The sequence below is a fragment of the Nuphar pumila genome, chromosome 1 (assembly GCF_984573655.1).
Source record: "Nuphar pumila chromosome 1, dmNupPumi1.hap1.1, whole genome shotgun sequence".
NCBI lineage: Eukaryota > Viridiplantae > Streptophyta > Magnoliopsida > Nymphaeales > Nymphaeaceae > Nuphar > Nuphar pumila.
In genome coordinates, this window is record NC_143249.1 from 149829751 (window position 1) to 149845689 (window position 15939).

General features: G+C 37.0%; 1 protein-coding gene across 1 annotated transcript in view; it reads left to right on the forward strand.

Moving 5' to 3' along the window:
• The window catches only part of LOC149849216 (protease Do-like 9), a 30164-nt gene extending 16168 nt beyond the window's left edge, over nt 1-13996 (forward strand). Inside the window, exons 6-10 of the mRNA XM_090013708.1 lie at nt 7997-8229; nt 12902-13003; nt 13148-13198; nt 13295-13399; nt 13480-13996. Of these exons, the coding sequence (XP_089869834.1) occupies nt 7997-8229; nt 12902-13003; nt 13148-13198; nt 13295-13399; nt 13480-13578 (590 nt within the window). The 3' untranslated portion in view covers nt 13579-13996. The remainder of the gene's footprint in view (nt 1-7996; nt 8230-12901; nt 13004-13147; nt 13199-13294; nt 13400-13479) is intronic.
• The last annotated feature ends 1943 nt before the right edge of the window (nt 13997-15939 follow it).

Below are 15939 nucleotides of genomic sequence, written 5' to 3' on the forward strand. Positions count from 1 at the left end.
CTCTTGAGGCATGTGTGCAACATTTGAATGTCTACCGTAGAGTAAGACTTCATCTCAAAAGATGGATTGAAGCTGGTGGCAATGATTGAACTATGTTTTCTGATCAAAGAACTGTTGCATGTCCTACTAAAGGATCCGTGAGATACAATTTGTGCGTCTTTGTAGAGGGACTTTCATGTGATTTATGAGATATCTTTGTTTTAGAAATGTTCTTAAAAGCAATGTTGTACGTATCGTTACTATGAGGAATATCGATATGATACACACTTGTACCATGATACAGGGTTGACACACTTAAAAAGAGTCGAATCATAATTTTTCAGTTTTGGGTTTTAAAGACCTCTTGAGGGCCGACTCTCTCATCCGTGTAAAAGCCATTAGAGAGGTATATACACACTCTCTCATCCGTGTAAAAGCCATTGTTTAGTTGAAAATAAATTATGAATCACTAAATTGTGACGTGTATGCAGGTTTTGCAAGAACTTAAAAAATCAACTGCCCATAATGTACCGAAATTCCATGGTTTAAAAAATCACTTTTTACATAGGGAAAACATGATCCATGAAATGAACCCTAACAAAGAGACCATGTTGAAGTCATGTATGAGGTCAAGTAAAGTTTATTTAACCTGCAACTATGATTTTCAACTAGATTGTATGACACAACTGGAAGTAAAATGTGTGTGTGTTCGTGCACACGTGCGTGTGTGTATGCCAGTATTGGCCATGTTTGGTTCATTAGTTTCATTTTGTTTGATTAACTTGTAGTTCTTTAAGGGTATGCTTGATGCGCTGTTCCTAGCATGATTTGAACGAAAATCTCGCCGGAAACAGAGATTTTCAACAAACGTTGGATGCGGCGGACGACGTTCCGCGCATCTGTCGCATCCTTAAACATATGAACTTTTCGTTCCACCCTCCCCCCTTGTTATAAAAATAACAGGGAGGAGGGGAACAAAATCTTCTTGATGGGCGCGCCTCGACTTTGAAGCGGGGTTGTCGTCGGTGCTTCGTCCACCCCTACCTTCCTCGACTTTCCGTCTCACCTCCTGCCACCTGAGCGAGAACCACCACCACCAGAGGAGGGCAGCACACAATCCTCCCCGCAAAGGGTGCCCCTGCGTTGCAGTTGCCCCTGTCTCTCTGCCGCCACTGTGTTGCCATTGAGGCGCCTCTTTCTCATAACCCACCACCACTTGTCTCCCTCACAGCTGGTTGCCTCTGCAAAAGGGCGCCACTGCTTTACCGAGAAAGAAACACCACCGACAACCCAACCAGTTTCTTTCTTTTCTGTTGAGGAAGAAGGGGTCTCTGCCACTAAGGTCACCTATGTGTTGCCGTTGAGGAAGAAGCGTTCCCACGATCAACAAACTTTCAGAAGGTTACCCCTCCCTCTCTCTACAGCAGCATGGGACTCCAATAATATGTTATGAGGATTTTTTTCTGTTTTGGGGGTTTCCTGATCTATTTGTAGGCTCCCTTTGTCCATACAAGGGTTTTCCTCCCTTTTCATATGCTCAATTTTATGTTTTTTCCCTCGATTTTCTTCGGTTGATTAGAGATATTGGGTAGTGCCGCTTCGTTTTTACAATTTTGTTTGTGAAATTTACTGAAATGAAGTAGATTGTTCTTCGTGCTTGTGAGGATCGAAAAAGTACAATGTTTTCCTGTTCTTGATGGTAGAGGTCGTTTATTTGAGCTTCAACATTGCATTTTTGTTCTTTGAGCTGCATTAATTTGTGAATCGGAAACAATGTTTATATATAATATTTTAGGTTAAGTTTCGTAAGAAGACTCGAGAAATAGAGTAAACACTGCGTAAACTCTTAAACATCTGAAATATGCATTGGTTTTTTGTGTTTTGACTATAATTGTTAGTTTGAGCTTGAGATTATGTTAGTTAACACTTTGAAAGGATTAGTGCTGTGAAATTTTGTCTTATTGAACTCCAGAGAGCTCTTTAGATTGATGAAGTTAGGCAAAAATTTTCTTAGTCGAGAGAGGTTCCAGAAAATCTATAGCTTAAAACCCCTATTTTTTTAGATACTACATATCATTTTCAAAGCTGAGATGAGCTCTGAACCATTGGTATCTTTGAATTAGATCAAACCAACTTCTTCAACATGGGCTCTAGACTTTTAGTACTTGCCTTTGAGGCTGACAACTTCACTTAGTTGAATGGACTCATGGAGCTAACTGCACCAGATGCTTGCATTTCGAATTCATAATTCATACATGCTTTGTGTTTGTGTGTGTGTGCATGCATGCATGTGCACACACACCTGCATGTGCCGGTCATCTATAAGACTATCCCTGTACTATGACCTGTTTTGGGGACAGCAAGGCTGAAAGCCTGTAGGGTCCAATTGGCAAAGTTGCTGAAAATCTATAATTGTCACATGCATTTATTTTGCGGCTTAGGCTATGGTTGAACAATGTGCATACGCACATGCAACTTACAAATTGCGTTTCTTTATTAAATAGCTTTCCTTCTTGACAAATTGAAAAATTATGCATAATATTTGTAAGTTGTTACTCTCTATTTTTATTCTCTTTAATAATGTTAAACTCTTTTGTTGTTGGATGAGATGGCATAAATACATCAGTAGTCTGTTGCAAGATTAATTCTTCTCAGTTCTCATGTTTTGCATTGTGCTGTAAGAACCTTTCATTCACAACTTTGTTACCAGAAACAAAAAGATTTTTCATGTTTGGATTTTCTTCAACTCTACATGAAAATTTTTCGGTTCCATCAAACTTATTTAGCAAGCATGGCACTTCATCTACCTTGTAAACATTGTTTTTCATCAGGATGATGCACCAATCAAATCTATAGACATTGTTTTTCCAATAGGAACATAGCTCTGTAGTTGTAGCGGTTTCCATGTTGCTATGCTCATGTATTAATGGAACTTTATATTTATCCGACATGAATTTCTTAACAAATCATATGTCTAACCACAATCCAGGTAAATCTATGCAGTTTGAGATTGGTAGAGGAACTTATTTGTTGACAACAATAAATCATAATTCATAATTAAAGCCATGTAGTTTGTGTGTGTGCACGTATATGTATTTATGCATGATTTTTCTCGTTGATACTCAATACTTGGTTATAAGTTGACATAATTGAGAATTGATGCTGCTTTCTGTAATGAAATGGTGGTCTTCCACGAACGCCCTTGGAATGATCGAACGAAGTGTCTAAAAGACACTTTAAGCAAAGCCCTTAAAAAGAGTAAAATAGGAACAACACACATAAATAAATAATTTTATTTATGTAAAAAGGATGCTTGAAAAGCATTACAAGAAGTAAAGTTTACAAGGGGGCTGCACCCCTATTTATATAAGAGCTAATGAAGAGCTCTCCCTTCTAGCTGGTGGACTAGTCCAACGGCTAGAAATCTAGTTGTTGGACTAGTTCCACCAGCTAGTATTTGGTTAAGTTCCAAGTGGAACTTAACCAAACTAGATATTATCTAGTTCGATACGAACTAGATAATATTTATTGTACAATAAATCAAAAGAAAATAAAAAATAAAAAAAATAATAATAATATATTATTATTATTATATATATCTATATTACATTTTAACACTCTCCCTCAAACTCACAGTACAATGAGCGAAAGTTTGTCTAAGAGGAAGTAAAATCTGGAAGCCGCAAGAGGTTTGATGAAGAAATCTGTTAGTTGATACTCAGATGTAACATATGGTAGGTCAATGGTGCCGTGTAATACTCCTCTCAAACATAGTGACAATCCATCTCTATGTGTTTGGTGTGTTCATGAAAGGTTCGGTTGCTTGCGATGTAGATTGCACTCTTATTGTCACAGCACATGCACGAGGCCTGTGTTGCTTCAGCTCCCATGTCAGCTAACAGTCTTCGGAGCTAAACAACTTCCATTGTGGTGGTTGCCATGGCTCTATATTCGGCTTCAGTGGAGCAAAGAGAGACCTTCTGCTGCTTCTTGCACCTCCATGATATAAGAGATTCACCTAAGAACACACAAAAACCAGTGGTTGAGTGCCTATCATTACGATCGCCTTCCCAGTCAGCATCAGTATAAGCAATTAAATCTAAAGAAGATGATGCATACAAGAAAAGTCATCGTGAAAGAAAACTCTTCAAATATCTAATAATGCGTAACACTGCTCCTATGTGAACAAAGGTGGGAGCATGTTGAAATTGACTAGCTGTGTGGACAATATGTGCAATGTCTGGCCGAGTGTTAGAAAGGTAGAAAAGAGCTCCAACAAGTTGTCTAAATGGAGTAGGATCTTCAAGTCGTTCTCCATCATTAATTTTCATCTTAACATTAACTACTTCTGAAGTATCTACTTTCTTTTCATCTGAGATGCCAGACCTGCAAAAAATGTCAAAAGCAAATTTAGTTTGAGAAATCAAATACCCTTTAGGGGAAAAAGCAACTTCTATGCCGAGAAAATATCGTAATAGTCCTAGGTCAGACATCTCAAAATGAGTTTTAAGAAGAGTTTTGATATTAGCAACTGCCTGTTTGTCACATCCAGTGATGATCATATCATCCACGTAAAGAAGAAGGATAATGATACCTGCATCAGATTGCTTAATAAACAAGACAGTGTCAGTCAAACAAGAATGAAAACCAATATTAGTCATAACATGACTAAACCTGTCATATAAGGCTTTTGGTGCCTGTTTAAGACCATAAAGCGCTTTCTCAAGATGAAGAATTTTACCCTTAGGAAGACTAATACCTGGAGGAGCTTCCATGTATACTTCTTCAACAAGGTTCCCATTTAAGAATGCATTTTTAACGTCCATTTGAAATATGGGCCATTTCTTAATAGAGGCTAAGGCAATTAAAGTTCGAACTGTGGTCATTCGAGCCACATGAGCAAATGTTTCCTCGTAATCAATGTCATTTGTGTTGATGCGTGTATCACAATGATTTTCATTGAATATGACATTTGTTGAGGGTCGGGTTCCCAAAGGATTCTTTGTGAGGGTATGTATGTCCAAGATCTGCAATCCGACTAGAGCGGTAGAACCTCGAGGATGTACATTGTCCAAGAGCGGATAGCCGCAAAGACGGTGATCTCTTATGAGGAAGTGTGTTGTCCAAGACCAGGTATACCATTTAGGGCGGTAATTCCTTGTGAGGTCGTACATTTCTCAGACCAGGCGATCCGACGTGGAACTTGTGAATTTTGATTACCATAAAAAGTTATGGTGAGCTGTGATGATCTTCTGAGATTGATTGAGATAGCCAATTATGAATCTATAGTTTTGGCTTTCTGTTTTAGCATGATTATATGCTGAACTCAGATATGAGAATCAAATCTTTATTGATTTTAGATCATGATCATGTTTTGGACCTTCTATGGAAGGGTATGCTTTTCTAAGAAAGTATGACGCCTTAAGTGAGTCATGACAGGTGACAGTTGGCCGCGTAAGACCTTAAGAGATAAAAATAAATTAAGGTTGTTCTGGACAAAGAGTTTGTTAGAAATAGTGAGAGCGACAAACGATGACCTGATAATGATTAAATGCAGAGACCCCATTCTAGGAACGAAAACAAGCTTGTTGCGTGGTAGTTCATAGCTTACGATAAAATGAATCGTCATGCTGCGTTTAACAATTGCACTGCCTACTTGCTTTGAACTGCTTACCTGTTTTGAACTGCTTACTTGTTTAAAACAGCTTACCTGTTTAACTGCTTAGTATACTGAATTAAATGTACTTAATTCAATTTCCTGTAGTCTCTCTTGTGCACCTACTAATTTTTCGCGAAACTAACCCATTCTATGGGTACAGGTGATGATTAGGTACACCACGGGCGATGACGCGATGCAATATGACTTCAAGATTGCTTTTTTTCTTGCTTTTAGCTCGCGTCCTGCATGTTTTTTGGGTTTTGTAACGGATTTTTCTTGGAATATCCGAATTTTGCACTATTTGGGAACTTCTTTTAATGAAAGTGACTTTTCCAAGTGTTTTGCAAGTAAACATGGATTGTGAGTTTTAGTTCTTTTAGCTAACATGCCCAAAGTTGTTAGCTTTCCTTTCTAAATTCAACAAAAAAATAGTCTTCCGTTGATTTTATAAATAAACTCTAAAAGGAAAGAGATTTTTTCTAGTCTCTTGCCTTTTTTCTGAAAGGTTCACAAATTTGAAATTTTGGGGCGTTACAACAACAGAAGACACTAAGTCACTACTAGAGCACAAAGTGCAAATACAAGCTTCAAAGAGCCAAAAGAGTGCACAACAAAAATAAAAAAATAACTGTTATTGAAAGCCGAATGCTTAGAACAAGCATGAGAAAAAACAAGAGAGAAAATAGGCACTCCAAGATACAAGGGGCTGGTCCAACAGCTATATGACAAAAAAATAATAAAAGGACAAACAGAAAAAAACAAAAAAACAAAACAAAAAGTCAGTACCTAGAGGACTGACACCTATTACATGAGAAAGGACTGAAATACCCCTAATGGGTATTTCAGTTTACACAACACACGAAAACAGAATATATATACATATAATTTGACACCATGTTTGTCCTTGGCTCGCTAGTATGGAGCCTAATAGGGTCATTCTGTCACTTAATCAATTCTCATCTGTATACATGATCCTGATGCCCATGTCTTGGGCAAGCTGGATTGAGCCTAGATTTCACTGCCATATGATTGGGCCATCAAGTTTTTTTTGTTTTTTTCAATCCATGCGTGACCACCTTGCCAAATGGCTCTACAATCTGCCTAAATCTGACACCATACGTGCTATTTTCATAGTATACATATAAATTGGATGGATTTTGGTCTTCCCTGGTTGCCATATATTCTGACCAGACATGTATATAGTTCTATTTTATATTAAACAAATGCCTGCTTTGTGGCCATTGATTTATCTTTATGCAGCCAACTATTTTTTCTTGGGGAACATTTACTTTTCCCTGTGATTCTTGAACTTTCTCAGCTATCTGTGATTCTTTATTGCAATCATAAAGGAATCACATGTTACACACGTTAAAAGGTGTTGCCTGTGATTCTGAAATTTCAACTGTGAAAGTTCAGGCCTTTTAACCTGTGTAAGTTGGTCACAAGTGTGAACTTGTGACCAACAATCCAACAGTCACAGTATGAAGAATCTCAGCTGAGAATCATAGGCTGAGGGATCACAGCTGTGACCAAAACAAATGTGCCCTTGGTTTTATGTTTTTTGGATGGACTTTTAGGAATATGCTTTTCCCTTGAGATTCTTTTCCAATTTCCTTTTTGTTTAGCAAGGGGAGTTTATTAGCCCCTCCAGATGAAAAAGGGAAGGTGCATTAATAATTATATTGCAAAATGAGAAAAAAGGAAGCATACTCCTTAAGGTGTGTCCTTTTTCTTTTCCTGTGGAAACCACTCTCTGTGCCTCTTTTCTTATGCATGAGAGAAGGATGTGAGCCCTGTGTTTTCCTGATAAATTTCCCTTTGTTGCAATAAATCACCCCCTTGAAGAATGCGTTCTTCTGGATGTAGGCAAATCCAATTTCAACATAGGATGATTGTGCAATATGATATGAAGGAATGACTGTTTGCTGATTTCTGTAGCTGGTGCAATAAGTGAGCTGGCATTTCCTGAAAATTGTTAACTATGGAAAATTGTACATATTGCTTATCATGTTAAATATGTTTTGTAGGATTTAACGCTCTATGTGCCTCATATGTTTCCATCATATTAAATATTCTTTGTAGGATTTAATTACTTATTTGCTGGGTTCACAATGGGCTGTATCCTTGCTGATACTATTGCAAATTACTGTGATATCGACCTTTATCCTAATCCCTAGAGTAGATGCTTCTGAATCTCTTTGTAGCTAAGCAAAGCACAATCTCTGCTTCATAGTGACAGTAATCCCAATCAAATATGGACTTTATTGTATTATTTAATTTTTCTTATCTTTTGTCTTTTTCCTTTTCTTTTGAAGTTTGTCTTATGTTACTTTCATTTATATGACCTATGTCTTTCAGTTCCTTTTAGGCATGGGGAGCGGATTGGCTTTAGCTACCTTGTTTCTCAAAAGTATACTGGAGAAAGTGCTACAGTTAAAGTCCTTCGGCGATCAAAAATTCTTGAATTTGATGTAGAAGTTGCAACCCACAAACGCCTTGTTCCTGCACACATCAAGGGAAAGCCACCATCATATTACATAATTGCTGGATTTGTATTTTCAGCCATCTCTGTTCCATATCTCCGTTCTGAGGTATGCAGTGTTCAATAATTTTATTTAATTGTTGTATCCTGTTATGCAAATCATTAACTGAACTTACACCTCAGGGGTCATTATTTTGTGTCTTCTGTTAAATTTCATTTCAGTAATTTGATATGCCATAGAAGGTATGAGGATATTTGCAAAGAGGTGTATTCCACCTGGATTCTTTAATACAGTTGACATGTTAATATCAAACAGTGATATTTTTCCTCCTTTGGCATATGGACTATTTTGGTTATAAATTAACCTCAGCATCTGGATAAACTAGAAGTCTAGAACTTTTACTGTGATCTTGCACTGCACCTTTGGGCTATCATCTTCATCTTGACACTGAAAATCTCTATAAAGAAAGTATGTGTAACAAAACACAATACTTGAAAATAAGAAGTGTGCACAAAGGCACAAGGAGTACTCTCACAAGTGCACAAAGGCATAGAAAATAAAGAACCTCTTTATTGAATGAACACCAAAAGGCTTACAAAAAGCTTGAAGAAACTAAAGGGGAATAACCCCTATTTATACAATGTGGGAGTCATGGGGGGCTCCAACATACATTGGAGCCTCTCCAACAGTTATAAATATAACCGTTGGAGGGAGCCTCAAGATATATGTTGTGGGCCCCCTCATGGCTAAACACAAAAATTAAAAAAAGAAAAAAAAGAAAAAAAGGAAAAAAAGAAAAAGAAAATAAAAATATACAAAAAATAAACAAAATTACAAACATATTCTCAAAAAAAAATGTGTAAGAAGACAGTTGTACCCTTATCGAGTATTTATACATATATGGTTAGATAGATACATATACATACATACATATATATATATGTATATGTATCTCTCTCTCTATTTATATAAATATATATAAAAGGGACAAATCCTTATTACAATTTAACACCCCCTTTAAACTCAGGGTGAAATAACCGAAAATTTGTTAAGAAGGAAGTTGAATCTTGGAGAACAGAGCACCTTGGAGAAAAAGTCTATCAGTTGATATTCAGATGTTACATAAGGAAGATCTATATAGGTATTCTTCACGAATATAGTGACAATCCATCTCAACATGCTTCGTGCGCTCATGAAATGTGTGATTTTTGGCAATGTAGATTGCACTTTTATTATCTTAACATAGTTTTGTAGGCTCTTGAACTTGTATATTCATATCTTCCGGCAATCTTTGAATCCAAACAATTTCCATGATAGTGGTTGCTATGGTTCTATACTCAGCTTTGGTGGATGAGAGAGATACTTTCTGTTGATTCTTGCATTTCTAAGAAACTAAGGATTCCCCTCAAAAGATGCAAAAACCAGTGGTGGAGCGACAGTTATTTGGGTCACCTCCCCAATCAGAGTCAGTATAAGCAATTAAGTTTAATTCAGAGGAAGAAGATAAAAATACCCCCTTGTTTATAGTTTCCTTGATATATCTGATAATTCGGAGAATGACGCTCATATGAACTGTAGTAGGGGCATGTTGAAACTGACTAGAACATGCAGTACATGAGAGATATCAGGTCTGGTAATGTTGAGATATGTTAATGATCCAACCAGTTGCCTGTAAGGGGTGGGATCTTTTAGAAGAATCCTATCGTCAATCTTCATCTTTGAACCCAATATTTCAGGAGTTTCGCAGACCTTGTCATATGTGATTTCTGATCTGTCAATAACCTCACAAGCAAGTTTAGTTTGAGATAAAAAATAGCCTCTGTCAGAATAGGCAACCTCAATTCCCAAAAAATATGTCAGAAATCCTAAATCTGACATTTCAAATTTTGTTGTCAATGTGGCTTTAATGCTCTTGATTCCTTTAGTATCATCACCTGTTATTAACATGTCATCAACATATAATAGTAATATTACGATTCCTGCATTAGATTTCTTGACATGAAGTGTCAGTATAACATGAAGAAAAACCATTTTCTATCATTATATTGTTAAATCTATCATACCAAGCCTTGGAGCTTGCTTTAAACCATAAAGTGCTTTTCGTAGATGGAGAACTTTACTTTTAAGAATCTTCATACCTGGTGGAACATCCATATAGACTTCTTCATTAAGATCTCCATTTAAAAAGACATTTTTGACATCCATTTGAAAAATATTTTATTTTTTAATTGAGGCGATGGTGACAAGACTCTGATAGTGACCATACGTGCTACCAGAGCAAATGTCTCATGATAGTCAATTTCATATTCTTGACTATACCCTTTTGCTACTAAGCGAGCTTTATATCTTTCAAGAGATTCAATACTATTGGTTTTGACTTTAAATACCCATTTGCATCCTATAATTTTCTTTTCATTGGGAAGGTTTTGAAATTCCCATGTGTTAGCTTTCCTAAGAGCTTTGAGTTCATTCTTCATAGTTTTTTTCCATTCTACGCATTTTTTGGCTTCCTAAAAAATTTTAAGTTCAAAATATGAGTGAATGTCACTAAGACAAGCTCTATATTTAGGTGGGAATGAATCAAAGGATACGAATCTAGAAGGAGTTTTTCTAGTTCTTTTAGCTCTTCTAGGATTTATATCATATTCGGAGGTAGACTCACTAGGTTCACTATATTGTTCAATCACTGTATCATCATCACTAGAAATGTCATTTACTCTTAGCTAATAAGTCAAACACAAAGGAATAATCGACATTAAAATGAGGAGGTTTGTAGGTTCTCAAGTGATTTTTCGGTCTAGAAACTAGAAACGACATTTACTCCATCATTTTCTTCTTAATTAGAAGGCATTGCAAGGACACTTGGATTGTCCTTGCTTATGCCCATACGAGTAATATCTTCAAGGGAGAGAGAAGTGAATGAAGATAGGACAGAAGATCTAATTTGCTCAAATTCGGGTCTTAGCCTATTCAAAAAGTTAAAAAATCGATCTTCTTTTAGTTGCTTGTGTCGAAGTTCTATGGCTTCTTCACTTCATTTTGGTTCAAGCATGACAAACTCATCCCAAATGGAGGAGAGTTCAGCGAAATACTCTTTAATAGGCATTTCACCTTGAAGAAGGGTCAAGGCCCTTTTTTGAAGATAGTATTTATGAGACAAGTCTCTTGAGGTATACATTTTCTCAAGGTATTCTCATGCTTGAGATGCCTTTTTGAACTTTATAATGTTCGCGTTGATTCTAGTTTCAACGGATGAAAAGATCCATGATAGAATCTTAAAATTTTTCATTTCCCACTCATCATGTCTCTTGCTATATTCTTTAAGAGCTTTAGTTCTTTCTTCTCCTTCAAGTATCTTAATCTCAACTTTCTATACCAAGGCGATTTTCGGTTCCGGTTTCGGTTCCAGAATTGAGCCTTGGACATAACCCCAAACCCCTTTTCCTTTGATATGGGCTTTCATGTTGCCGGCCCAAACATGATAGTTTGAGTCATTAAGTTTGAAGCCAAGAAAAAAATGAGAATCTTTTTCACCTATTTGAGAAGAGAGTAGAAGGATAAAGTTACTTACCACAATAAGTCTTTAGAGCTTACTTGTTGTGGTATACTTCTCACAAATTTGATTGTAAAGAGGTCTCCATGCCAATCACCAAGACAATAAGTTGAAGGCTCGACTTTCGAGACACCCAATAATGTGAAGAGCCACATGATCCTCTTTCTTTAAGCACCTCGCTCTGATACCATGTGAAAATCTCTGTAAAGAAAGTATCTGTAACAAAACATAATTCTTGAAAATAAGAAGTGTGCACAAAGGCACATGGAGAACTCTCACAAGTGCACAAAGGTATAAAAAAATAAAGAACCTCTTTATTGAATGAATACCAAAAGGCTTACAAAAAGCTTGAAGAAACTAAAGGGGAATAACCCCTATTTATACAATGTGGGAGTCATGGGGGGCTCCAACATATATGTTGGAGCCTCTCCAACGGTTATAAATATAACCGTTGGAGGGAGCCCCAACATATATGTTGTGGGCCCCCTCATGGCTAAACAAGGAAATTAAAAAAAGAAAATAAAGAAAATAAAAATATACAAAAAATAAACAAAATTACAAACATATTCTTGAAAAAGAATGTGTAAAAAGACAGTTTTACCCTTATCGGGTATTTATACATATTTATACATATATGGTTAGATAGATACATATACATATATATATAAGATATACATGTATATGTATCTCTCTATCTATATATATATATAAATATATATAAAAGGGAAAATATATTAGTTAAAAGAGGTCGGGGTAGGCCTAAGAAGACTTGGATGGAGATGATAGGAAAGGATATGAATGCTTTGAACCTCACCGAGGACATGGCATTGGATAGAAATGATTGGAGGAGGATTCATGTTGAAGACCCAGAATGATTTTCATTTTTGGTTCATATTGCCGACCCCAATTGTTTTGGGATGAAGGCGTAGTTGTTGTTGTAGACACATCATTCCCTGCATATTGGGCTTCATTAAAAGTTAAGAGACGAAAAAAGTGTGTAACTTTATAGTTGGTCTCTAGTTTAGCTTCCAAAAGAACCAGTGCTCAAAAAGTTATTGAGCCACTTGACTGTCCATAGATCTATCTGCTTAGTTCATGTGTAATTGAATTCTTTGGCATTTGGACAATCTATTTGATGGTGCATGCATTTGTAGTGATTCATGTCTTCTTTTGCATAAATTAACTGGTTAATCTATTTTATTGAGTTTTTACTCTGTTTTTTTTCAGTATGGGAAGGACTATGACTATGATGCACCAGTCAAGCTGCTTGATAAATTATTACATTCGATGGCACGAACAAAAGATGAACAACTGGTTGTTGTATCTCAGGTTAGGATTGATTATTTATTGTGGGACTAAGAATCATGATCGTTTAGCCTTCCAATATCTGTATCTAAGCCTTTTCAAACGCTTTAGTTTCATAGTTGAACTTTATTAAAGAATGCCAAGATGTTTGATACTTGAAAATTGTAGGTGCTGGTGTCAGATATCAACATTGGATATGAGGACATCGTCAATACTCAAGTGAGGACTGGACCCTTTATGAAATCTCATTTTTGAGTCAATCTTATAATTGTGTGTTTTTTTCATCTCTGTATTTCAAACAACTATTGCTTGCAGGTTCTTGCTTTCAATAACAAACCCATAAAGAATTTAAAACAACTGGCAGAGATGGTGGAAAGTTATGATGGTGAATTTTTGCAGTTTGATCTAGAATACCAACAGGTCTCTCTCTTTCTCTCTCTCTCTCTCTCACTCTCTCTCTCTCTCATACAAACATACATTTATACGGCTGCCTCTTGCAGATAGTTGTTCTAGAAACTAAGACAGCCAAGGCAGCAACCCTTGATATTCTCAAAACACACTGTATTCCATCAGCGATTTCGGGGGATCTGAAAACATGAAGTGGGTCCACAACGTTCTGTATGTAAAGAGCTTTTGCACTCTTATTAGGTAGAACTAAATGGTTTTTCCTTTGACATCATTTTCAGTCCTTGGCATAACTGCCTGAAAGAAAAATATCCTATAGATTGTAATACTGTGAAACCTATCAGATGCTGATCATGTATCAATGCACGCATTTTGTATCTCCTGGTACAAGTGTTCTTTTGTATCGAGGAACTTAATGTAGCTGGGAAGAATTTTGCCATGTGGAAAGGGATCCAAAAATTAAGGCAACAATTTTGCATTTGAAGACGTGCTTTTTTGTAATGGACGAGGTTGTTTCATCATGAGCAGCTGGATCCATGAGACTTGGTTGTGGCATATTTTGTTTACTCTGATGTTCAGTTATTTCATTTAGGATGCCTATAGTTGATATTATTAACCTAGTCATTTTTGTATGTTTCGTCCATTGTTTGGACAATGAGATGTTTGTACACACATACACACAATGCGCTTGTGTGCACCCACGGACACATCCTGAACCTATTCTGTTTTACCATTCTCTTCTGATACATGTACACATGATCTGACTGATAGAGACTTGACTCAGGTTCTACTGTGGCAAGTTGTCGCACCACTTTGCAGTGCAACGGTATACCGCAAGGTGTTTCCAAAAGAGGATGTAGAATCAAGAAACGATGTGGGAAGCAGAGGCGAGACAAGAGAGGTTCATAAGGATACGTAAAATGAAAAGCGAGAGATTAATAGGTAGCGTTCAAGTGAATGAATGATAGTCATTTAAGATTTGTTTGTCAATCTAATTAAAATAGATCAATTATAGGAATCACAATTTATTGATTATATGATTTAGTTTTTTTGTAAAATGTTTAATTTTTATATTGAAACTTGACGTTCTTGGAAGCTTGCTTCCCATGAAAAGGGAACTGACCTTCGGAAGCCTTGGCTTTCAGCTTCTGAAGCAGCTTATCAGTAGGGGTGGCAATCGGGTCGGGTTGGTGGGTCAGCATACCTCAACCCGAACCTGACCCGTTTAATAAACGGGTAACCCGACATGACCCACCAACCCATTTAATAAATGGGTTGGGTCGGGTAAACGGGTTTTCAGGTTGGCGGGTTGACGGATCGGGTTGGCAGGTAGGCAGGTTGGCGGGTCGGGTTGGCGGGTTGACGGGTCGGGCAGACGGGTTGGCGGGTTGACCCACCCGCCTAACCCGTTTATTAAACGGGTCAGCCGGGTTGGTGGGTTGGCATACCCCCAACCCAAACCCGACCTGTTTAATAAACGGGTCACGCGGGTCGACCCGTTTATTAAACGGGTTGGCTTAAGCCCAACCCGAACCCACCTAAGAGGCGGGTTGGCGGGTCGTGTCAGAAATTGCCACCCCTACTTATCAGTATGTGAGCTTCTTGTGTAGATGCTTCCTGTAACCTTGCTTTACAGTGATGTTTGGATATCTAGGTGAAGAATTTCTGGTATTAATAATTCTCATCGGACCATGATTCACTTGTTTGGATGAAAAAACATAAAAATTATGTGAATTGATCTCCGAGTTTCTTTAAATGTTGAAAGTTGGATATAATTACCTATACGTTCTCAACCATATATTTATCTTCGTTTACATATTCAGTCAAATGGTATCACTATATTTTTCATTTTTTTGCATTGGGTTGTTGGAAATAAGTAAACCAAGATAAACATCCTTAACAATTTGTTGGGGGGATGCACAACTGATACTCTTTGACTTGGGCGGTGCAACAATTCAGAGGATTGTGGTCTTCATTTTGGTGACAAAGTAGTGTAGAGCGTGGTGGTCTGTTACTGTCTGAATTTCAGAAGAGATTCGAGTTTCAGGATTCACACGCCTTTCTTTATAGGTATCGAGGGCCATTCAGGCCTAGGTAAGACCCAAGAGAGTGATGGGGCAGCTGATGTGTCTTGCTCACATGTGAAAATGTCAATGGACATATGTCCATACTAAAAAGGAGAGTTTGGCACATGTCAGTGTCAGAACCAATAAGGGCTACCTAGTAGGGCTCGCATAGGAGATATGAACAAGAAGATCAGCATGGGACGTTCTCTCCACCTTTAGAGGCTTCTTGATCATTCTTAAAGTTAATTAGTCATTAATTAGTTAGTTATAATTGTTTTTCTTGCTTAATTGTTTAGGAGTTTTAATTAATGTAGGAGTCCTGATAGAGATGGATCTTTAAAAGCATATCTTTTATTAAGTTTCATATTCTTGATAAAATTCTTTATGAAGTCATAGTTAGTTTAGGATTGGACTCTAGACCTCTACATTATAAATAGAGAGATGGAGAACCCAATTGGAGTCTGAAAATATATTGAAGTTTTTCAAGCT